The following is a 23,665-nucleotide window of genomic DNA, read 5'->3' as shown; positions in this document are numbered from 1 at the left end:
TCAGCAAAAAAAAATTGTCAAAAATCAACGGTATGATGTAATCGCTTGAAAGTTATATATTTTTTGGGGTAAAATTCAGACGAATGTAAAACTAAGTAAAGAGGAAAATTCTGGATAAAATGTTTAAGGTATTGATTAAATTTTAAAAATTTTTTTAAATATATGTGCAACCTTTGAAACTAATTTTAATCGTAGTATGAATCATATTTTTATAAAGAAAAATAGTGGTGTTTGTTTTAGGTTGAATCGGTGTGTAAATGAGAAGAAATACGATTCATGCTGGTAGGGGCAAGTAGAAGCACTTTTTCACTAAATTTTCAGCCTACTGCTCTCTGAATACCCCTATGAAAAGAGAGATTTACGAGGAAAAGGTACGAGATGTAAACCTCCGTTGGACACCCTTTTTAAAACCTTCAGTTGGGCACCCGGGTCTGGTTTTTCGTCCTGTTCGAGGATCTTTTTTAAAAGGTTATATCTATAAATCGATGGAAAATTAAATTTTAGGGAGCTACGTGGCTATAATAGAAATTTGTTACACGTCCAAAGACGAAAAAGTGCCGGGTGCCCAATGGTTAATTTATTAGTTGCTGGATCACACACTGCTCCTAACGTATGTACGGCGAGACGATTTCTCCACCATAATTTTCATATCGAAATAAGAATTGAGTCGCAGAACCACGAGCAATTTTCCGGAGCGGACTGAGACTGTGCTAACTTGGTCTCAATGTCCGAACTTCTGCACAAAGCGACTCGCACATATGACAGCGTCTGGTATGTTTTACGCGGCCACCAGCCGTCAGTGGCCGTAACCGACATGAGCCCCAAACCGCTAAAAGCATTTACAGTACCAATTGGTAGATTGGAGTGGACGCACTAGCACTGGCATAGTAACCTGAGAGCAGTCAAAGACAGCGGATTGCATTTAATATTTAATATTTTCTTCTGTAAAAATTCGCATCGTGCACTCCACAATCTCGCATGCAATTTCCATAAATCGAGCATAAATCTCTTTCTTTTAAAAACGAAGCAGGCATTCTAAATTCATTCGTTTTAAAGAGATACAAAGCACAAGCGATAATAAAAAGCGCTAACAAATTTACCTCATGGAATGAAAACACTTTATATTCGCCGAATTTTGTATTGAAATCCACACGTAATTGTTCGATACCGTCATATTAGTAACTGGCTTCGAATCGGATGAGACTTGTATTTGGTTGACCACCTAAAGCATTTGAGACGTTACAGTTAATTAAAATTTTTTTAAAAGCTGCAAATTTAGTTAGAGAACACAACGAACCAGAAATGTGTCCATATCCAAAACCTTGACAATGCCTTGTATGGAGCACCACAGCCTGCCGTGCACGTTTAGCAGTTTAGTTACAGGACTCGACACGGTGCCAATTGGAAGACAGTGCGACGAACTGGTATTCCAAGCAGCTACACAAATTAAAAAAAATAGCAAAATTAAAAACTAAAATATCTCGATTTTACATAAATGAGTATAAGGAGGCCAAAACTTACCGCCATCGCGAAGATAGACACAAATATCACCATTAGCTAAAGACACAAACACGCGATTATCCAGGTACCTGTCCAATGAAAGTAGTTGCAATTTATGATGACAAAACACAATGAATTTTATTTAAAATTTATGGTGTCCTATTAAGACCGCTGTTGTTTTAATTTATATTTTTTTGACGAAATTTTATTTTTTATTTTTTTATTTTTTATATTTTTTTGATCGAAAACCCGCCAGTATATTGCGCACCCCATAGTGGTCCGATTAACCGAGAAATTTAACGTGTTAAAATGTTAAGAAATAATTGATAATTTTTTTTATAAGATAATCTCTTCAGACTCTCAGAGTCATAATCGCATTTCGAACACTATAGGCACGTCAAAAAAATATGTAATTGTCGAATTTTGGGAACTAAGAACTTAAAGCGATCCATCAAAGTCAGAGACATCCACCACAAGAATACTCATACAGTAGTCAGAGGGAAAAAAATTGATATTTAAAAAGGGCGAGCCAAGAAGCACCGAGAGATTGGTAACTCCTAAGACACTCAGGCTAAAAAGCCCTTTGTATTCAAAGCTATGAAAAGTAAAAGGGTAGATAGTTAAGGAGGAAAGAAGAGAAGTAATAGAAAGAAAGAGATAAGATATAATAGAGATAGAGACAGAGACAGAGACAGAGACAGAGACAAAGACAAAGACAGAGACAAAGACAAAGACAAAGACAGAGACAGAGACAAAGACAAAGACAGAGACAGAGACAGAGACAGAGACAGAGACAGAGACAGAGACAGAGACAGAGACAGAGACAGAGACAGAGACAGAGACAGAGACAGAGACAGAGACAGAGACAGAGACAGAGACAGGGACAGAGACAGAGACAGAGACAGAGACAGAGACAGAGAAAGAGACAGAGACAGAGACAGAGACAGAGACAGAGACAGAGACAGAGACAGAGACAGAGACAGAGACAGAGACAGAGACAGAGACAGAGACAGAGACAGAGACAGAGACAGAGACAGAGACAGAGACAGAGACAGAGACAGAGACAGAGACAGAGACAGAGACAGAGACAGAGACAGAGACAGAGACAGAGACAGGGACAGAGACAGAGACAGAGACAGAGACAGAGACAGAGACAGAGACAGAGACAGAGACAGAGACAGAGACAGAGACAGAGACAGAGACAGAGACAGAGACAAAGACAAAGACAAAGACAAAGACAAAGACAAAGACAAAGACAAAGACAAAGACAAAGACAAAGACAAAGACAAAGGCAAAGACAAAGACAAAGACAAAGACAAAGACAAAGACAGAGAAAGAAGCAGAGACAGAGACAGAGACAGAGACAGAGGCAGAGACAGAGACAGAGACAGAGACAGAGACAGAGACAGAGACAGAGACAGAGACAGAGACAGAGACAGAGACAGAGACAGAGACAGAGACAGAGACAGAGACAGAGACAGAGACAGAGACAGAGACAGAGACAGAGACAGAGACAGAGACAGAGACAGAGACAGAGACAGAGACAGAGACAGAGACAGAGACAGAGACAGAGACAGAGACAGAGACAGAGACTAATGTCTCTAAAAAAGACAAAGACAAAGACAAAGACAAAGACAAAGACAAAGACAAAGACAAAGACAAAGACAAAGACAAAGGCAAAGACAAAGACAGAGAAAGAAGCAGAGACAGAGACAGAGACAGAGACAGAGACAGAGACAGAGACAGAGACAGAGACAGAGACTAATGTCTCTAAAAAAGACAAAGACAAAGACAAAGACAAAAACAAAGACAAAGACAAAGACAAAGACAAAGACAAAGACAAAGACAAAGACAAAGACAAAGACAAAGACAAAGACAAAGACAAAGACAAAGACAAAGACAAAGACAAAGACAAAGACAAAGACAAAGACAAAGACAAAGACAAAGACAAAGACAAAGACAAAGACAAAGACAAAGACAAAGACAAAGACAAAGACAAAGACAAAGACAAAGACAAAGACAAAGACAAAGACAAAGACAAAGACAAAGACAAAGACAAAGACAAAGACAAAGACAAAGACAAAGACAAAGACAAAGACAAAGACAAAGACAAAGACAAAGACAAAGACAAAGACAAAGACAAAGACAAAGACAAAGACAAAGACAAAGACAAAGACAAAGACAAAGACAAAGACAAAGACAAAGACAAAGACAAAGACAAAGACAAAGACAAAGACAAAGACAAAGACAAAGACAAAGACAAAGACAAAGACAAAGACAAAGACAAAGACAAAGACAAAGACAAAGACAAAGACAAAGACAAAGACAAAGGCAAAGACAAAGACAAAGACAAAGACAAAGACAAAGACAGAGAAAGAAGCAGAGACAGAGACAGAGACAGAGACAGAGACAGAGACAGAGACAGAGACAGAGACAGAGACAGAGACAGAGACAGAGACAGAGACAGAGACAGAGACAGAGACAGAGACAGAGACAAAGACAGAGAAAGAGACAGAAACAGAAACAGAAACAGAGAACAATGGAAAAATGGAAAAATGGAAAAGTGGCAGATACGACGGGAGCAAACATTGCGAGGTGGATTGCGCAAAATTTATTTTTGTATCACACAGTTGCTTACTGGGCACGGTTGCTTCAAAGCATACCTACACAGCTTGCATCTTGAGAACGACCCATACTGCCCGCAGTGCCCCGAAGAGCAAGAAACGGCAAGGCATATCTTGTTCCAATGGCCGCGGTTCATTAATGAGCGAAATATGCTTGAGAGAGCGTTTGGTGAAAACATAAGTGAGACAAATTGTATCCCGCATACGTGCGAAAACGAAGAAAACTGGAAAATTACATTTGTAGTGACCGCAAATATCATGAAGAACCTTCAATACGCGGAATATGCACGCAGGTCCCCAGAAACAGCTGCTTAACACAATGTACAGAACAGAATGACAATAACAGACGATTGAGTAACAATATACTCACAACGGCCTCCTGACGTACTACTTAACGGTGAAGTTCCAGGAGGACATACCACATGAGGGGGGATTTAGTAGGTCCCACACCACGGCTTCGACCATAGGCTTTTGCTGCTTCCCCTCCTACACAAAAATAAAAAACAGAGACAGAGAGTCCTGTGAGAATTTTCCAATTTCTTTAGCAGATCTCAAAATATCCTGCAGTCTGAGAGAACAAATATTAATCATTCGCATGACATCGAAACTCAAAATTCATAGCCTTGCTTTAGCAAAGGTGGGACACTCACAACAAAAAAGCTGAATGCTATCGGCGTCCTGTAAGCGAGACAGGCAATAATAATTCCAATAGTGGGCATACGCTGACCCCATGGGCTGTGTACTGTAATAATATTAACCATCAACCGAACATCTTTTCTTCCAAGTTTTAGAAGAAAGTTCCACAGTTTTCTGTTCGGGCTTGTCACAAAACACTTAACAGCTCTGCAGCGTTCTAGACTGGACCATCGCTCTTTATGTACATTTCATACATAATTGCTGATCCAATTCATGATTCCTGCAGAACTGATTCCGTTTATTGGCTCTGGTCCCTGTGGGGTAACTGCTAATCCACAATTGGCCAGTTCATCTTCAATTTCATTTCCTTGCAGTTAGAGGAAGTCAATTGGCTTTCCTCGAGAATGAGAGTGGAATTCGATCACCCCTAACGGCCGATAACGCGACATATAAAATAATTTCTTCCGGGCTCAAGTGGCGAAGCCGAAATTTAGAGGAAGAAAGTTGTATGTGGAGTTCCGGTGTTGTGAATTGACCACTAAAGTTATGCAATTTCCCGCTATTACATTTATTCTTGTAGGATTTCCGCCTGGTAAGGTTCAGCGGCTGCCGTAGACGAATGGGTTGGCGCGTGACTACCACTCGGGAAATGCAGAGATTCGCTTCTCCGAGCATGAAACACCAAATAATAGAAAAACTTTTTTCTAATAGCGGTCGGCCCTGGTCAGGCAATGACAAATCTTCGAGTTTATTACTGTCATGAAAAGGTTCTCATAAAAATCCATGTGCCGTTCGGAGCCGACTTAAAATTGTAGGTCCCTTCTTTTGTAGAACAACAATCAAGACGCACGGCACAAATAAGAGCAGGAGCTCGGCTAAACAGCTAATTAAGGGTGTAAGTGGTTGAAGAGGCCTGGGGCCAATATTCATTCAGCGTTTTAATAAGAATCAAAACCTTCCTTTCTTCATGCTCTTTTTTATAAAAAAAATAGAAGATTTTAAAGCGAAGTTTTTAATAAACAAATTTTACAACAGATGTTACTTTGTCTAGCTTACTTTTAAAAGTGAAAGATCTGTAAAATATCAGATACATTTTTGTAGAGAAATGGGAACATTAATTTTCATTACCGGTGCCGGACTTTTTCCTGTGTCAAAGTCAATAAGTTTAAGAACTATTACTAACACGAAAGACGCAGTTAAAAGAAATTTCCCCGACAGTCGGTTCTACGCTACCGGGTTTACTATGTACAGGGTGGGCCATATAGCGTTTGCTTTTTGAACCACCTATTTTTTTGAGAATGGTAACAGAAATGACATGTCAAATGTGTTCATAATTTACTTAAAGGTTTGACATTTACGAAATACGACGCTATACGCTTGAACAAAATTGGGAAATATTGGAAACCTATTTCCAAAGTGGTGAGTCTTCTTCTTCTTTTCTGATTTTCACATCGGTGGCTAAATCAATAAAAAAAATTGTCAGATTTGGGGCCCCGAAAATCCACACTGAAAATCCAATTACTGTAGAAAAGCAAATGCATCCCCAACGAGTCACTGTTTGGTGCGGTTTTTGGTGTGGCAGCATCATCGGGCCATTTTTTTCGAAAATGAGCGAGGAGCCGTGGTTATAGTAAACGGAGAGCGTTACCGTGACATGCTCAACGAGGATGAAGAGGATAACATAGACGCCATTTGGTTTCAACAGCACGGTGCAACTTGTCACACTGCCAAAGTTACACTCGAACTTTTGGCTACCGTTTTTGAAAACCGAATAATCAGCCGAAATCCCGATATCAATTGACCGCCTCGGAGCTGTGATTTAAACCCGTTGGACTATTTTTTGTGGGGAGTCGTTAAGGACAAATGCTATGCGAACCATCCAGAGACGATTGATGCTTTAAAACACGAAATCGAAGTTGCCATTCATGAAATTGGAGCCCAAACAATCGAAAATGTGCTTGAAAATTGGGTTGATCGATTGGCCTACTGTAAAGCCAGTCGTGGCAGTCATTTAAACGATATTATTTTTCATTCATAAATGACAATGTTCAATCTTTAAAACAAAAAAAAAAGTTTGAAAAAATATTGATTAGTTTTTTTTTATAGCCGATTCAAAAAGCAAATTTTACATGGCCCACCCTATATATATCCGGCCAAGGACTATCACTCCAGCAGCACTCCCCGTACATCTATGGGAAATGTTTTCGCTGCTTCAACAACAGCAATGAAATTCCAAGCGTCATTCAGGCAATTTAGCCGGAACACCTAAATTTTTCTAATAACCGCGGATTTTTGTTCTGTATGTCTTTCTTTGTATTTCAAAAACATGCGGTCGTAATAGGACCCCCTGCATCGTATTAGTTCTTCAATTTTTCGTATTATTTCTACTCACAATATGGAATATACAGCCGACTGATGTTCAATCTTTATTCTATTCTTCTTTATGCGTATATTGTCGGTGCTGTTGTAGACATGAATGCAACCGTCCTCCGTGCCGATCCACATAGTTGATAAGTTGCCATCTCCCTCATCTGGATTGGAGTCCTGAAATTAATTCAAGAAAGTAAATATTTTTATTTGTATTTAATGTTTAAAATTCTCCTTTCCAAATTAGTTCAAATGACGTACTTGGTGCGAGTGATGCGACGGTGTGCCACTGCTACTGCTACCGGGCAGTGTCGCCGAGGCAACTGTCTGCGTTGACGGAGCGGGACTCGGCACGCGCTCGACAACGCCACTGCCATTACTGCTCGCCGCGCCACCAACGCTGCTGATATTTACTATGCCAGTATCCGTCTCATCATCGCTGGAGCTTAAATTCAAATCCAATTGGTTGTCCGCCGTGCCTTCGCTATTTCCATTGTCCGTTGTGGTAGCGGCGCCCGCACCAATTGAATTAGCCGCGCCTGCCACAGTTGAAGATGGCGTCTTCTTCTTCTCCGGCGTGCCAATTGCAAGCGGCGGTTGAAAGTTCGGTGAGATGCTTTTGCGATACTCACGCAATTGCTGTGTGTAGCTGTGTTGCGGCGTAGTGCTTGCGCTACGCGGGTGCGTTGCTTGTGCCTGCTGTTGCAGCTGCGCGCCACTGTTTGCAGAGTTTCTATTGTTCGAGTTGTAGGCGGGAACTGAGGCCACACAAAGGATGCGAGCATTGCAAACGCCATTGCAGCTGGTCACATTTGGTTCCGGGTACAGAGACATAATGCACACTTGTCCGACGTAGCCGTCACTGTTGCACACCCACACGTCACGTTTCTCGCTGAGCGTGGCTGCGGCACAAGTAAACTGCAAGCCGGCTCGCGTTTTGCGTATTGGTATGGACATCAAGAACTCTGGAATAGGATGTCGTTCGAGAGTGGCAGCTACAAATGAGAAAATCGAAATGCACACGTATTTTAGGGTAGGAGCGCGTCAATGTAAATGACAGAATAATACAAGAATGCTATTTATTCCCACCCAATTTTTGCTTAGCTTCGTTAAAGGTCTTCTCCCACTGAGTGCGTTTCTCAGCTTTGCTGAAGACGATCGACAGTTTCTGACTTCCGTTCCTAGAATTAGACGATTACATAGAATTCGGTCGATGCAGGAGTGGTTATTTGTTTATTAGCTTACGGTGAGTTGACCAGCAGTTCGAGCATATTCAGTTGTGTGTCATTAGTCTGACGCTCTGATAGCTGTCGCTGCACATCTCGCAGTAGTTCACGTATGACATCCTCCAGATACTGGTGTGGGTACTTGAGTGATGTAGTGATGCTGGCGATGTTTTGTAGCTTATTGCAGTCCTCGGCTAAATTTTCGATTTCAAGCATAATACGCTTTACGTTTTCATCTTTAGCTAAAAGGAGCGCGCAGAAGGAGCAAAATTAAAAAGTGAAACCAATACCTTACCGAGCACTTACTCTTCACAATTTCTAAGCAATCCAAAGAGATCTTTGTCAGGAACTTGTATTTGTTGGTATCCAATGTAGAGGCTACTGTACCGGGGCAGGTAGAACTGTAAGAAAGTGTTAGCATAAATAGAAAAACATATTTTTTTTTTCATACACTCAAATCGTGCTTACGGATTTGGCTTTCGTATTGTGCCGCTACGCTTCTTAATACTCGTCAACACTAGCAAATCATTGAAAAGAAAGAAGCCGCGCTCTTTGCGTGCACCCTGCCCTGACGGCATTGAAACCAAGTCGAAGAGCAGAAATTGCCGATCGGGTGTAATCAGATCGGTGATACCTTCAATAACGCCCTCGAGCTCGCGCAAAGTCGCTTCGCGTTGGCCATTTTCAAGGATTTCACGCTCCTTACAATTGATATGAACGAGTATGTCATGCACCAGCTTAAGCACATCCTGTAAATGCTTCTGATCGGGATGATCGCAATCGGTGTGTTTGATAAGTCTTTGAAAGAGCATTTCGTAGCTGAATGGGGTAAAAGGATTTCGTGTGAGTCATACACAGGCAGTGAGGAGCCTAGAAGAACAACTTACTTCGGGAACTTTTGTACCGGTTTTATGAGTAAATTGTCTAGCGTCAATTTGCCTTTATGCTCACGTGCAGTCATTTCGAGGAATTTCGCAAACGAAGGTCGTTGATGTTTCGTACTACGGATGGCATTCTTCGCGCGATTGCAGTTATTCACAAACGATGTGTACACTTCCAGCACCTCCAACTTTGAAAACTATTGCCGTCAGATAAGTAAGAAGAATATTTGTTGAGTACTTATTAGGTTTTGAAAAGAGAATAAGAAAAAGCTACACTTTTGAATGTGATTCGTCGTACCGTTTCAAGAAAGACGTCACCAACTTTCTGGTTCGCATCCCAGCCATCCCAGCGCGATTTCAGCTCCGCATGGAATTTTTCGTGAATCTCTAGTATATCGGGTACCATGAAGAATATCTCATCCACGGTGCGTGAATCGATCATGCCAGCATGCTCGGGAGACTTGAGTACCTTCAGATATTTTGTGACGATTGTCTGCAGCGATTCCACATAGGACTGTTCATTACGTAAGATTTCCTGCACCACATGCGTGCGCGTATCCTGAGGAATTCGATTTAGAAATGACAAAAATTACATGAATAGATTTAGGTAAAAATTCGAGACAGTTAGTAATAAAGTCATTATCGCCTTCATAAAAATCTCTTTCCAGTTGCATAGAGGCATCAAAAAGTAACCCTGTTTTATTATTTTTCACTTACACCATCATAGCCGCCATAATTCCATCGATTGTTTATTTCGAGTTGTGCCCGCCTCTCGGAGTCGTCCTCCGAGTCGGAGCAGGTGATCGATTGCATTTTCTTCAGTCGCTCGCACTTGTCATTCTGATGTGCGACAATTACTTTATTGATGCGGTTCACTGCGGTTGTGATGGCTTGGTTGGCCATCACTGACATTGTTTGTGAAACGCTGGGATTGCTGTTGCCGTTCGACGTTGCCGCCGCATTCTGTTGCAAGTCAAGCAAGCTGAGGCGTAGACTTTCACGATTATGCGTCATTTTTTTAATTTTTATTTTAATCTTTTGCTAATTATTTGTGATTTTTTTTTTCTTTTGCGTTAGTAAATTTTTGGTTCTTACTTATTGTGGATTATAATTTTCAACTAGTTTAAACTTTTTCTTTTATGTATTGTATTAGTTACTATTTACTTTAGGTTAGTTATTAACAGCATTTTCCTTTGATGAGCTCTAAAATTGATTTTCACGCATCCATTGGTAATTACTTCTCTGTTGTTTTGCGAATAAAATGTAACCCTAATTAGTCTAAGACTGTCTTACAGCAGTTAAGTACGCATCGCCAATTTTTTTAATAATTTCATTGTTTTCAATCAATTTTTTTCAAGGCGCATTCATTACAGGTGGTGACACTAGACCAACAACACTGTTCTGTACGTTTGATTGTCAAAGCAAAGTATTGAAAAACTAGAAAACAAATAATGAATTCGCCGTGTTTCATTATAAACTGACAGCCACATGGACACGGCGAAAGAAAAAAACCAACTCAGCTGATTTACCAACCCCACCTTTAATAGGAAGGTAGGTGAAATAGTTGAAGTGCCTCTCTGTTTGGCACTCCAACAGGCATATATCTACAGCCAGCCAGAGCTGTTTATATAATATAATGGAGAATATTGATGGGATTTAGGTTGGCGCACTGCCCTAGGATGTCGAAAAAAGGAGCACCCAGTGATGTTAATCGTCTGGCTGATCAACAGTCTCTTTCTCTGAAAGGTCTGAAAGGGTTAAATGGTATTCTTAGCTTTTCTGCGTGTGTGCCGATCGTCCAGTGACCGGTAAACACAGCAACGAGTTTGGAAATTGAATGACGAGGAGTCCAAAGGACTTTCTGAATCCTCCGTATATTGTACTGGGGCCAAAGGGTTTTCGAAATAGTACACGAAGAAATGGAGTTCCATCTTTTCTGCGCTTTCCTGAGAAATAATTTGTGCAGTTCTCCTTTAACAACTGTCAGGAGTGTTTTCGATGCCCGGGTAAGAAGTTTCTGAGGTTAATTCAGTCCCCATCCTGGCAAGCTCATCAGAAATTTCACTTCCCTCTATGTTGCTTTAATAGTTTCGCCTTGTGTTTTTTTTTTTTTGCTTTGCTTCTAAATTTGTTTTTGTGCCGAACAGTAGTATTGGAAGTTCAAGAATTTATTTGTCTTATCAACATTATTTGTCTTATCTCATAAGATTTGAAGTGCCTTAATTGGAAAAAAATTTAACTTCGCCCAATTTCTTAATATTTCCCTCACTTTTTCCATTCATATTCGCTCAAGTGAGGAATGGGTGGAGTGCAACATTTGAAGGCAAGGCATTGCATGACATGTTTACGCATAGCTCGAAACTGGACGGAAGAGTAATATTTAGGTTTCGATTTATTTGAGGTTTTCACTTCGACTTCATAGTCTTTTGCGCCCTCTACTCATCTTACAGTACCACATCAAGACCCAGCTCCCTTATTAAACTTAAGATAGAACTGGGTTGAACTGAGCGTATGTGGCTTTCTTCTTCTGGCTGCAAATGGCCGAGATGTCTCAACCTTTTCCACGTTATAGCGCTGCATTCAAGGAGAAGGTGCATCGGAGTCTCCTGGAATTGGTCACAGAAACGACAGGAGCCAGTGGGCCATATCCCCATCACCTGCAGATAACTGCGTAGCCTCTAACGGCATGTGGAAATGCCGTCTCAGTTTATCTATGAGTTATGAGTGATGAGTTTTTTGAACCTCTTTTAGCTGTACCCACTAGGAGGAATTTTCCCTGACGTAGTCCCATACTTTGGTGTCACCTAAACTCCTGAAAGGGTAGGCGGAATAGTATTCTACGAGGAGCTCCCCATCAAGCTAAAATTTAGGCTACCGAACCACTGTAATGTTTTCCAAGCTGGGGGTACCCGCAATTAAAGAAGCAGGATTGGTTGCTTACTTCTGTAATTACTGTAAGGGAGATAAATATCTACTCCAACAGCCAAGCAAAAATTAGGAATCTGTGCTCGTTGTTTGTGCGTTCGAAATTAGTTGGAAAAAGCCTGATACTTCGTCATTAGGTCCATTTGGGTCCCCAGTCACAGTGGCATAGCGGGAAACTACAGGGCTGATGAGCTGGCCAGACAGGGGACGCTCGAGTTGGTCCGAAATGAGAGTAGTAAAGTTCCCTTGAGAACCTTTTGTCTACTCCAGGAGGGTAGCATCAACTCAGGGAGCACTCGGCTAGTACGCAAACGTGCAAAGTCGCAAGATTCTTCTGACCACGTGCAGATCGGGGGCGGTCGAGGAGCTTCTAAGGCTAACAAAGTCACAGCTCTCAAAGTTGATTAACCACGGGTATCACTACCGGGCATTGTCCATTAAGTATTCATGCGGTGGGACTTGGGATCGCTTCAAGTGCGTTTTGCAGAAGCTTTCTAGAAGATGAGGTGGCATCTTCGCCTCAGCTGTCCTGCTCTCGTCCCGGTAACATTAAGATATCTGGGTTCCAACTGTTTTGCTACATCTGCGTATTTGTATAGTACCGCCTGTTCGGTTCTTCTCCTGGTTTTTTTTTCTGCATGGCATCACAATGGACGAATTTGATTATTTGTCCAAGTAGACCCTCGCATGGGCAGTCATTTATCCTATCCTGTCCTATCCCATCCTGTGATGGATAGAAGCAGTTCATTATGACCTCGTTGCGGTACCACTTGGAGGAAAAGGAAGACCTCCTCTGCGTTGGGAGTATAAGGCTGAGAAGGACTTGGCTACACGATTGGCGCGCTTTGTTAAATTCGATCGCTTACGCGTTTATCGCTTAATCTAGAAGAAGTTTTTAAAACACTTTAATTCTCAGAATAGTTTCCATACAAAAAATAATTTTTTTTTGATGATGTGATGACGTAAAAAATCGTAAGCTGGAAACTTTATCAAGCAACCATTAACCATTAAGTGCGAAGCCTTGGTTTAAATTTTATTGATGATTTTTTTGATTGACTACCCTTTAACTAAAAACAGAAAAAAATATCAGACACTTGAACTATTATAACATTTAAAACAAAGTAGACGTACAAGCAAAAAAAAATCTTTAAAATCGAATCGAGATCTCGAAAGCGGTTAAGTTTTGTACAACATATCATAGGACCAAATTAATCAGAAATCACCTGAACAATAATGTCTAGAAGGACTTTCCCTGCATATAGTATAAACCGTCAAAAAAATATTGGGAATTTTGAACTATGGATAAAAAGAGGTTGTCTGTAAAGTCGGTTTACTGACGATAGTTTAACGTGACAACGTCATAAGAAAATATTGATGGAATGGTTGCAATTTTCAAAACAAAATTTTAATTTTATTTGTTTGATAGATATTTTGTATGGATATAGAGGAGGAGGTAAATGGAATTGCAATGGAATAGGTCAAGTTATATTTACACAAACGTGAAAAATGACGAAACATTTATCAAATTCATGAAAGATATCTTCAATTTCGATTGTGCATCAGACGTTAATAAGTCAACAACACTAAGAGGCACCATCATCGATTTGCCTTTTTCAAGACACTTTACACTCGAAACACTCCCTTTCATTTCCGGCTTTTTCTATCATCGTCCTATTCTCAACAGAGAAATGGTTCATTACCATGCACACAGGAAGAAGGCATATGCAAATACAAGTATGTGAATTTATATACCTACATATGCGCATATACATACATACATATATATGCTCACTCAAGTAGGACAGAGCCAGATGTGGAACGTTGCCGTTCGTTTGCTTTGTCGTTCGTTCCGCACTTTCGCTTGCAGTTCATTCAAGGTAACGGCAATGAGCAAGGTAACGACAAATGAGCAAGGTAACGATACATTTTTTCGTGCGTGCAGCCGGCTAAATCGAATTATAAGACGTTATCACGTCAAAATATCGAACAAAGAATTTGTCTTAAATTTTGTGTTTTGAACGAGGTTTCGTGTGCCGAATCGCTGAAAATGTTGCAGAAAGCCTATGGCGAGTGTGCTTTATCAAAAACACGGGTCTACGAGTGATATAAGGCTTTTACAGAGGGCCGAGAAGTTGTAAAAGATTTGCCCCGATCTGGTCGCCCATCAACGTCTTCAACGGATAAAAACGTCGACGAAGTCAAGGAAATTGTGCTGGAAAACCATCATTTAGGTTTGAGGGAGGTAGCTCGTGACCTTAGCGTGTCTCACGAATCAATACGCAAAATTTTACAGCATCGATTGGGCATGAGACGCCAAGACGCGTGGCTGCTCGACTCGTTCCAAGAGAGTTGAATTTGTTGAAAAAAATTCATAGGAATAAGATGGCTGACGACGTGCTTGAGCAAGTGAATTCGGACCCAACGTTTAACCAGCGCATCGTAACAGGTGATGAGACGTGGGTATATGAATTTGACATGCAAACCAATCAACAGGCGACTGAATGGCGCTATCCACATGAGCCGAAACACAAAAGACCACATCAAAGTCGGTCAAAAGTGAAAGTCATGCTACTCGTTTTCTTTGATTATCATGGTATTATGCACTCAGAATTTATTCTAAATGGTTCTATGGCAAATAAAGAATATTATTTCGAAGTTATGCAGAGTTTGAGAGAGAATGTCCGTAGAAAGCGGCCCAATTTGTGGGTACAAAACTCATGGATCTTGCGCCATGATAGCGCACCGTCTCACAAGGTTCATATTGTAAACTCTTTTTGACCCTAAACCACCGTATTCACCGGATTTAGCCCCTTGTGACTTTTACCTTTTCCCAAAACTTAAACTCCCACTTTGCGGATGCCGCTTTGGGTCGATAGAGGACATTAAGGCGAATTCGCTGAAAGAGATGAAGAAAATCTCTTCAAACGCATTTAAAATGTGCATTGATGACTAGATTAATCGTTGGCATATGTGTATTGCTTCGAATGGAGCCTATTTTGTAGATGACAAAATAAATTTTGATGTTTAAACAATTATCTTGCGTTTTATTGCACAATTCCCGGTACTTTTTTGCCAGAATGTATAACAACTAACCCTCAAGCACTAAAAACTTTTAGAAAGTACTCCGTTGTTAGAAAGCTAAAATAAATGCATAGAAGTTGCTAGGCATACAGGGCATTTGAGAAAGCCCCACTCAAAGAAATGGAAAATAAGAATAAATTTTTTTGTTTATCATAATCGACATTTTTATGCGTAATACGGTATTATAGAATCCTAACAACTCCCACAAACACACTGTACGTCGTATTTATGCATTGAATTCAAGAGATTGTACACCGCCTATTATTCACATTTTATAAGTATTTTCGAGTCCACTTATGGCGCTGACTATGGCGAGGCATATAATAGAGGAAACACTCACAAAGGTGGCTCAAAGAGAATTTGCGCATTCTTATAAACAAAAATAGGCAACAATGCTCCAACATACATGCCTTGCGGACACTTTGTGTAGACAACACAGCAGCGTTCACGTCTCGCAAAGGTCGCTTGTCAGCGCTTGTTATCCACGCTGGAATGCCTGCACAATTATTTTTGCATAGGATGCATTCCAAGCTTCAACGCCAAACGCCCACATTACTGCACATCCGAAGCCTGCTATTGACTGTCGCGCGACGCGCTTGACTACAGCGCAATCGATTCACTCAACTGGCAGCATTTACATACACACAAATGTCGCCCAGCTACTTGTTGATCCGCGTGAATTATTACGTAGGTAAAGTTATTACATAGGCCAGGGAAAAATCAGAAAACAAAATATGAGCTAGAGCCTTTATCGGATATTGCCCATGTGCATACATAAATAAACGTAATGTATGTATGTGTGTGTGTATATGCAAATACTTAGAGCCACCTGTCGATATATGTAACTATTTACAAACTCGAGTATGTAAGTATGCACACGGCAGTTATGTCAACATGGGCACATAAATAGCCCTTTGGGGAAGTGGAATAAAGCATACCCTGCAAGACACAGCTGAGGATTTTAGACACACAGGCATTTGTAATGAGCTTTTTAGTCTGCAGTTACGAATGCATTGTAAGTATGATATAAAAATGACTAGTAGTTGATTTGCCTTTTTAGAAGAGTGGAGATATTTTATATATATTATTTATGAAGAGTTAACTGCAAATACAACTTACAACAAAAATATTTTTAAGAATATAGTAATTGGATGTAATTGCTATTTGAGCAAAATGGGGAAAGTACTCAGTTTTTTCCCGAGCCTAAAAGGAAAATTAGTAGTTTGCTAAGCACTTTCGTAATGAATTTTCCAGTTTCTTAATATCATAATTTCATTTATACTCAGTTTTTCAGTTTCTTAATGCCATTATTTCATTTATACTCAGTTTTTCAGTTTCTTAATATCATAATTTCATTTATCAAACTTTCAAAATACGGAATTTTCGAGAAATTCTTTTAAATACTTAATTTCACTTTGTGATACCAGTTAAGATATCAAACGAAAGAGAATATATGCAGTTTTAAAAAAAAAAATTTTTTCGCTTTTCAGCGGAACAAACCAGCGCAATAATGTCTTTTGAAAAATGCGTGCTTAAATATCCTTGAAATTTCATATCATCATTCCCGCAGGTTTTCATAAAAAATTCAATAACATCATTGTATTTACGTAAAGAGTTTTCCAATAACAGGTGCTTATTTTCAACAAGACGGCGCTAAGTGCCACACAAGCAACGAAACCATTGATCTTTTACGGGAAAAGTTTCCGGACTCTGTTATCTCTCGAAGCGGTCATCACAATTGGCCACCGAGATCTTGTGATTTAACACCTTGTGACTTTCCACGTGTAAGAGGAGGTCTACGCCAACAGCCCAGGGTCGATTCAAGACCTTAAAGAGGGAATTCGTGAGGCTATCGAGGACATAGGGCAGCCACTTTGCAATTCGGTTATGGAAAATTTCATGAAAAGGGTATTGTCCTGTAAGCGTGGTCGTGGTGGTCATTTGCCTGATATTATTTTTTACTATTAACGGCATACCTTCCACTTTATAATGAAATAAACATCCGATCATTTTATTAAAAATAGCATTTTTCTTTGGATATCAAAATAACACCTCTTATTGGAAAACACTTTAGTAAAAAAGTTATTGAAAAGCCAAATTGATAATTAATTTTGTGCCACCTTGTATATGTTATGTCTTGCACATATTGGAGGTTTGCACTTGGATCTCATAATATTTTGAGCCCTCTACTCATCACAGTACCTCATCCAGACCCAGTTCCCTTAATAAGCTTAAGAAGTACCATTTTTAAACAGCAAATCTTCCTTCTATCCCTGGGTATTATTTCATTTTCCTTAAATGTTTATTTCTTGTTTTGTTTTTCAAATCTTGCGCCAAATCTCATACTCAAAAATGTTTTCTTGAACCCTTTCTCGCTCAAATTGCTAAAATATGTTTCTCGAGTATTGTGGGATAAACTAATGAAAGTTGAGGGTTTAATGTTATGCCCAAATTGTTTTTCTTTACTTTTTCTGAAATACATTTTTCCCGCTAAACTACATGCATATGAAATTTCTATGGAAAAGAAATTCACCCAGCAACAACGAATCACCCTAATAGATATGCATAAACCCTTGAGTTTTTGTAGTTGGATTAGTTCAAACTGGAAGCGCTTATTGATGTGAAGTGAATATGAATAACAACGAGAGCCCCACATACATATGTACAGCAGCAGTAACAACAAGAGTGTCAACAGCTACTCCTTATTTATCTACTCACATCAACAACAACGTGTTGTCTCAGGAAGAATATGCCGTTTAACTGTTGCTGTTGCTGTTGCTTTTGGTGTTGGTACTGTTTACGTTGTCGTTTGTCAAGGCTGTACACACTTTTAGTTCGAACTATGCTTGTTTTTTCGCAATTTCCCCACTCAGGCTTTTTATGGTTTTGCGCCTCTTTGAAGTAGTTTTTACGCGATTGTCAACTGCATGGGCCAGTGAGTACACTTTTTTAATGTATGTATGTATATGCAGTTAGAATGGCAGTTTAAAAATAATATGGTTATAAAAAGACACAACTGGCACTAAATAAGCACAAAATAAAAACAAAGCACCCAAATTTCAAACACACAGTTGTAAAAATGCATATGAAAGGCCGAAATCAATGGTAGAGTAAACACGAAACAGAATCACAAGACACGGATTTTAAATCACAGTGGTATACATACACGGTGAGAGGTCGAGATCAATCGTAGAGTAAACACGAAACAAAAACAAAGCACCCGAATATTAAATCACAGTTGTATACAAGTAGGTGAGAGGCGGAGTTCAATCGTAGAGTAAACACGAAACAAAAACAAAGCACCCGCATATTAAATCACAGTGGTATACATACACGGTGAGAGGTCGAGATCAATCGTAGAGTAAACACGAAACAAAAACAAAGCACCCGAATATTAAATCACATTTGCATACAAGTAGGTGAGAGGCCGAGATCAATCGCAGAGTAAACACGAAACAAAAACAAAGCACCCGCATATTAAATCACAGTTGTAAAAATGTAGATGGAGAGGCCGAGATCAATCGTAGAGTAATCAAAGGACGCAGATTTTAAATCACAGTTGTATACAAGTAGGTGAGAGGCCGAGATCAATCGTAGAGTAAACACGAAACAAAAACAAAGGACACGGATGTTAAATCACAGTTGTATACATATACAGTGAGAGGTCGAGATCAATCGTAGAGTAAACACGAAGCAAAATCAAAGGACTCGGATTTTAAATCACAGTTGTATTCATGTAGGTGAGATAAGGAGATCAATCGCAGAGTAAACACGAAACGAAAACAAAGTACCCAAATTTTAAATCACAGTTCTATATATGTAGGTGAGAAGCGGAGATCAATCGTAGAGTGAGCGCTGATTTAAACTTGCCCAAATCAAGTAATTTCACTGAATGCGTATTACAACATGCTCGTGCACCTGCATTATGCAGATTATATCTGCTTGTGATAAGTTTGGAATAATAATTTTCACTTATTATTTGCCACTGCTGTTTGAATTTCCATTGCTATTGGGGTTTTTCGAAACTCAGATGCACACTTTTTCACCAACAACATCGACAATTTTCAGTGTCACTCACAAAAGCGTCGTGCAAAGATTAAAATGGTAAAACTTCACTGTAGATGTCACACGCAAGAATGCGTAAGTGCGAAAGAAGTGCTTGCCTGCACAAATGTTGGCATGAGATGGCGTTTCTAAGTGCCTGCGATTAGGTGTACGGGGCGTATGATTGTTCACCACAGTCAAAGCACATACTCGTACGCGCAATTAAACACTTCATGCAAAGGTAAAACACAATGTCTAGGCAACAATGACGATAGCATGGCGTTAAAGTTGGCGTTCGCGATGGATGATGATGCTTATAAAAACTATTATACACACACATTGATATTCTTGTATGCACGTACATATGTGCATATGTATGCATGTGTGTATGTGCTCGCATACTTGCAAGTGCCATGTAAACAACCTGTATTGAGCAAAACAATCGCTTGACAGTAACATCGGTTATGGCAGCCGCAGCGACCCACTTTCAGTTGCGTAGCCCACACGCTCACATATGTATGCATGTATGCATGTACATACATGTAACAAAACCCCTCTGGGCATTCTAACACCTTTAAAAAGCCAAAGGGATATGGCGGTTGTGTCAACTCAATGCGTTTCCTTTGCCTACCTTACAATGTTTTCATGCAGACACACACTTATGCCTACTCACATATGTATGTACATGCATAGATTACACACATACATATATCTTTAAGCAAAAATAGCTGCATACAGCGTAGTTATTCAATTCTTGCCCCATACCGAAGGCACCCATTGGTACCTCATTGCAGCCACTGTCATTGCGCCGCTAAATGTGATGTTGTAAAGTGAATATGAGCAACATTCAAGGCAATTGCATATGCACATGTTTGTATATACACATATACAAACTTACATATACAGTTATGTGACAAATAATAAAGTCACTGGCTCGAAGTCAATAAACTTGGTGCGGTTTCAGAAATGTGATGGAATTACAGGATGTTAGTCCGTCTGTACGACCAACTCACTTAGATCTCGCAGGGCCGTTGTGATACCACTGTGCGACATGGGATCCTCATTTATTTTTCTTCGTGAAACCATTTTGTGGCTCTTATGAAGGGTAGAACTGGTCCAGTACCCACGCCGGACAGTTGCGTAAGAGAATTGAAAAAATATTTGCCTAGAAAACCTACTCTGATTTTAGCTAAGACTGGACAATTGCAAAGGAAGTGGTCAACTGTTTCTTACTCTTGTCTACAAATTCTACAATATTCATGGGAGAAAACTTCTACTCTCAATGAATGCCTGTAAAATACCCAATGATTGGTGATGCAAGCCACGAACTACGAGATATCCTCTCTTGAAAGGCAAAACAGTTCCTTTGTCTGTTTCTTCTTTATTTGCGGCCACAGTAACCTAGCCGTTACGCATGTGCCTTCATCTCTCTATGCCCTATTGGCCTCTTGCATAAGGTTGTTTTTAATTATTACTCTGCTCGTGGCCATTAGGTATCCCAATGGTACTTCATCACTGAGCAGTTGAAGAGTAGTACCTTTCCTGGCTAGCTCATCAGCTTTACAGTTTCCCTCAATATCTCTGTGCCCCCAAACCAAAATAAGACTAACCTTGAATACGACACTAATAGTATTTAGGGTTGCCCGGCACTCCTGTGCAAGCTTTGATCTTAATATAGTCGCATTCATTGATCTAATGACTGCCTGGCTATCCATCTGAACTTAATTCCCACTTTTCTATGACCTTGATGTGCGCCACTCTCTTTTTGGCGATATTCTCATCTAGAAGATTCTGTCAAAGGTTAGTCTAGGAATAGACAAGTCCATTTCTTGTTTCTGACGATTCAGAGTATGCAAAATAGAGCTGTGGCCAAACCGCCGGTCTTTCCATAGCGCCATACTTTTAAGCCTAAACACCGTGGCGATGGCCACATGCTTCCTTATAGTGCAGAAAAGTTGATTAACGCTGCCAAATCCAGCGGGGAATCTTTCTTGCCAACAAGCGCTTCTTTGAATTCAGTAGGCAATTGAGTAGTGAACACGTCTCTCGACGAACAAAACTAGCACTTTTTAAGCCGCTCATTATGCTCGTTCTAATGTATGGCGTAGAAGCATGGACGATGACAACATCCGATGAGGCGTTCCTTGGAGTGTCTGAGAGAAAGATTCTGCGGAAGATTTTTAGACCTTTGCACCTTAGCAATGGCGAGTATAGCAAGCGATGGAACAATGGGCTGTATGAGCTTTACGACGTCATAGACATAGCGCAGCGGATAAAAATCCAGCGGCTTCGTTGGCTGGGTCATGTCGTCCGAATGGATACAAACGCTCCGCCACTAAAAATATTCGATGCGGTACCAGTAGTTGGTAGCAAAGGAAGAGGAAAATCTCCTCTACGTTGAAAAGATCAGGTGGAGAAGGACCTGCTTTCACTCGGTGTATCTAACTGGCGCCGATTAGCACGAACTTAAGCGCTCATCGCGCCAATCAAGAAAAAGAAAAAAGTTAAATGATGATAATATACCGTTAACTGGCAGCAATTTGCTCGGTTTACTTGGTTTGCATTGATATTTCATTTTTACGCCACCCTATCCTTATTATTTTTCACACAACTGTATAAATTACAGGGCTAACAAACCTGTCGCGTGCTTGTGACATCTGGTGCTATTCGCAACGAAGTGGTTTTAGGGCAGGAGAGGCGGACGGCAATGTGTGTTGCACCTACATTGATCTACGATGTGGCAAGTACATAAGCGCAGAACGTTGGTGGTGCTGCGGGCTAATGCGTAAACCATAAAGTGTGCACTTTTTTATGAATTTACCGCCTTTCACGCCTAGTGGCGTCTAATGACCGAACAACAACTCATTTGTTTGGGTGAGGAGCAGGAGGGGGGATAGAAGCAGTGGGGGGAAAGACGCATTTTCAATTCTATATGTTGATCATTATTATATTGCAGCAGGCGCGCAGCCACATTCAACATAAATGCGATTATTTTTGGAATACGAATTCTCAAGCACTCACCAGCCAGCAAGCGCCACATGCCAAACGTTTTAGCGGCTACAATTATTAAAAGCAAAAACACGCTAAGCAGTGTTTTCAATTTTCAAATATATAAATATTTTTATATCTTCATAATTTATTTCCATATTCTAGTCTTCTTGCTTCTTGCGAAAGTGATAGAAAAACCAAAAAGTCCAAAATCCGCATACACTAAATATTTGCTCCTTAAGTAATGAAATTGCAAAACATATTTATACACAAAAAAAAAAAAACGAAAAAAAACCGAAAAAAAACCAAAAAAAAAACAAACAAAAAATATTTCTCCCATTTCTCATAGCGGCGAGAGGCGACATGTTTCACATATCGAAGAGCAGTAATTGTAGAAGAGCGCGTGCCAAAGAGATGCAAGGGAGCAAAGTTAGCGCAATGAACGAACGCAGCGAAATGCTTGCCTTTGTAAGTATATTAATTGATATAAAATTTTTTTTTTAATTATTAAAAATTGTTACAGGTAAATTAAAAAATATATATTTTGCAAAAATTAGCAAAGTACTCTATCTTTCCCTTTTATATGTATAATGTAAGTCGGTATGCATTTTGTTTATCACTGCGTGGACTTCGTACATCTCGTGGCTAGCCCGTGAAAAGGACTTTCCATTGCGCTGTCTACTGCCACGAACAAGTGGCCACTTTACCATTGTTGTAATCATCCGCACTTTGTTCCATACAAAACACACAAACACATGTACGAGAATGCATGTACGTAACGCCAACAGTCAGAAAATTTGTGTATACATACTTATGTACGCTTCATATACGCAGGTGCGATTATTTTGTGTACACAAAGTGAAAATTTTTATACCCCATCTCTTAGAGGCAACAAAAGGATTCAACTGATTTTTTGTGTATGCAAATAGCCTTTTAGTGTACGCAATATTTAAAGGCAGACCATAAATTGTAAAGCCCACTACTTATAAATCGGCGTATGTATGTCCCAGATCCGATGTCCCAGAATCCTAACTGAAATGTTACTTTTTACGATGGCGCTGGGACAGATGCAAATTTTCACAGTGCTCCACTGCTGACACACACCCACACACCAAATCACATGCCTGCATTCAAGTAGATATGTATGTACATATGTCGGTATACATATAGTCAAATGAAAAATATTAGAAAATTGCGTCTCAGCTACAATAATTTGTTTGTTTTTTTTTTTTTCAAACACCATTCCCACTTTTGCACTTCCAACTTCATTTTAACGTATTTTAGTATAAAAATTTTCTTTCAAATATATATGAATTTAATAATTTTTTTTGCCCACAATTTTTTTCAGTCTTCCTACTTTTTGTGTGTGTGTTGTCTGAATTTTCTTGGTGGT

General features: G+C 39.9%; 1 protein-coding gene across 1 annotated transcript in view; it reads right to left on the bottom strand.

Moving 5' to 3' along the window:
• The window catches only part of LOC129235492 (uncharacterized), an 81,182-nt gene that overhangs the window by 3,559 nt on the left and 53,958 nt on the right, over positions 1 to 23,665 (bottom strand). The window contains exons 6-16 of the mRNA XM_054869358.1: positions 9,533 to 9,793; positions 9,241 to 9,431; positions 8,822 to 9,172; positions 8,660 to 8,754; positions 8,373 to 8,595; positions 8,217 to 8,308; positions 7,389 to 8,122; positions 7,153 to 7,304; positions 1,522 to 1,589; positions 1,298 to 1,437; positions 1,101 to 1,222 (exon numbers count right to left, since the gene is read on the bottom strand). Of these exons, the coding sequence (XP_054725333.1) occupies positions 1,101 to 1,222; positions 1,298 to 1,437; positions 1,522 to 1,589; positions 7,153 to 7,304; positions 7,389 to 8,122; positions 8,217 to 8,308; positions 8,373 to 8,595; positions 8,660 to 8,754; positions 8,822 to 9,172; positions 9,241 to 9,431; positions 9,533 to 9,793 (2,429 nt within the window). The remainder of the gene's footprint in view (positions 1 to 1,100; positions 1,223 to 1,297; positions 1,438 to 1,521; positions 1,590 to 7,152; positions 7,305 to 7,388; positions 8,123 to 8,216; positions 8,309 to 8,372; positions 8,596 to 8,659; positions 8,755 to 8,821; positions 9,173 to 9,240; positions 9,432 to 9,532; positions 9,794 to 23,665) is intronic.

The sequence above is a fragment of the Anastrepha obliqua genome, chromosome 1 (assembly GCF_027943255.1).
Source record: "Anastrepha obliqua isolate idAnaObli1 chromosome 1, idAnaObli1_1.0, whole genome shotgun sequence".
NCBI lineage: Eukaryota > Metazoa > Arthropoda > Insecta > Diptera > Tephritidae > Anastrepha > Anastrepha obliqua.
The sequence above is the reverse complement of the archived record's forward strand: the minus strand, read 5'-3'. Positions and strand labels throughout refer to the sequence as shown.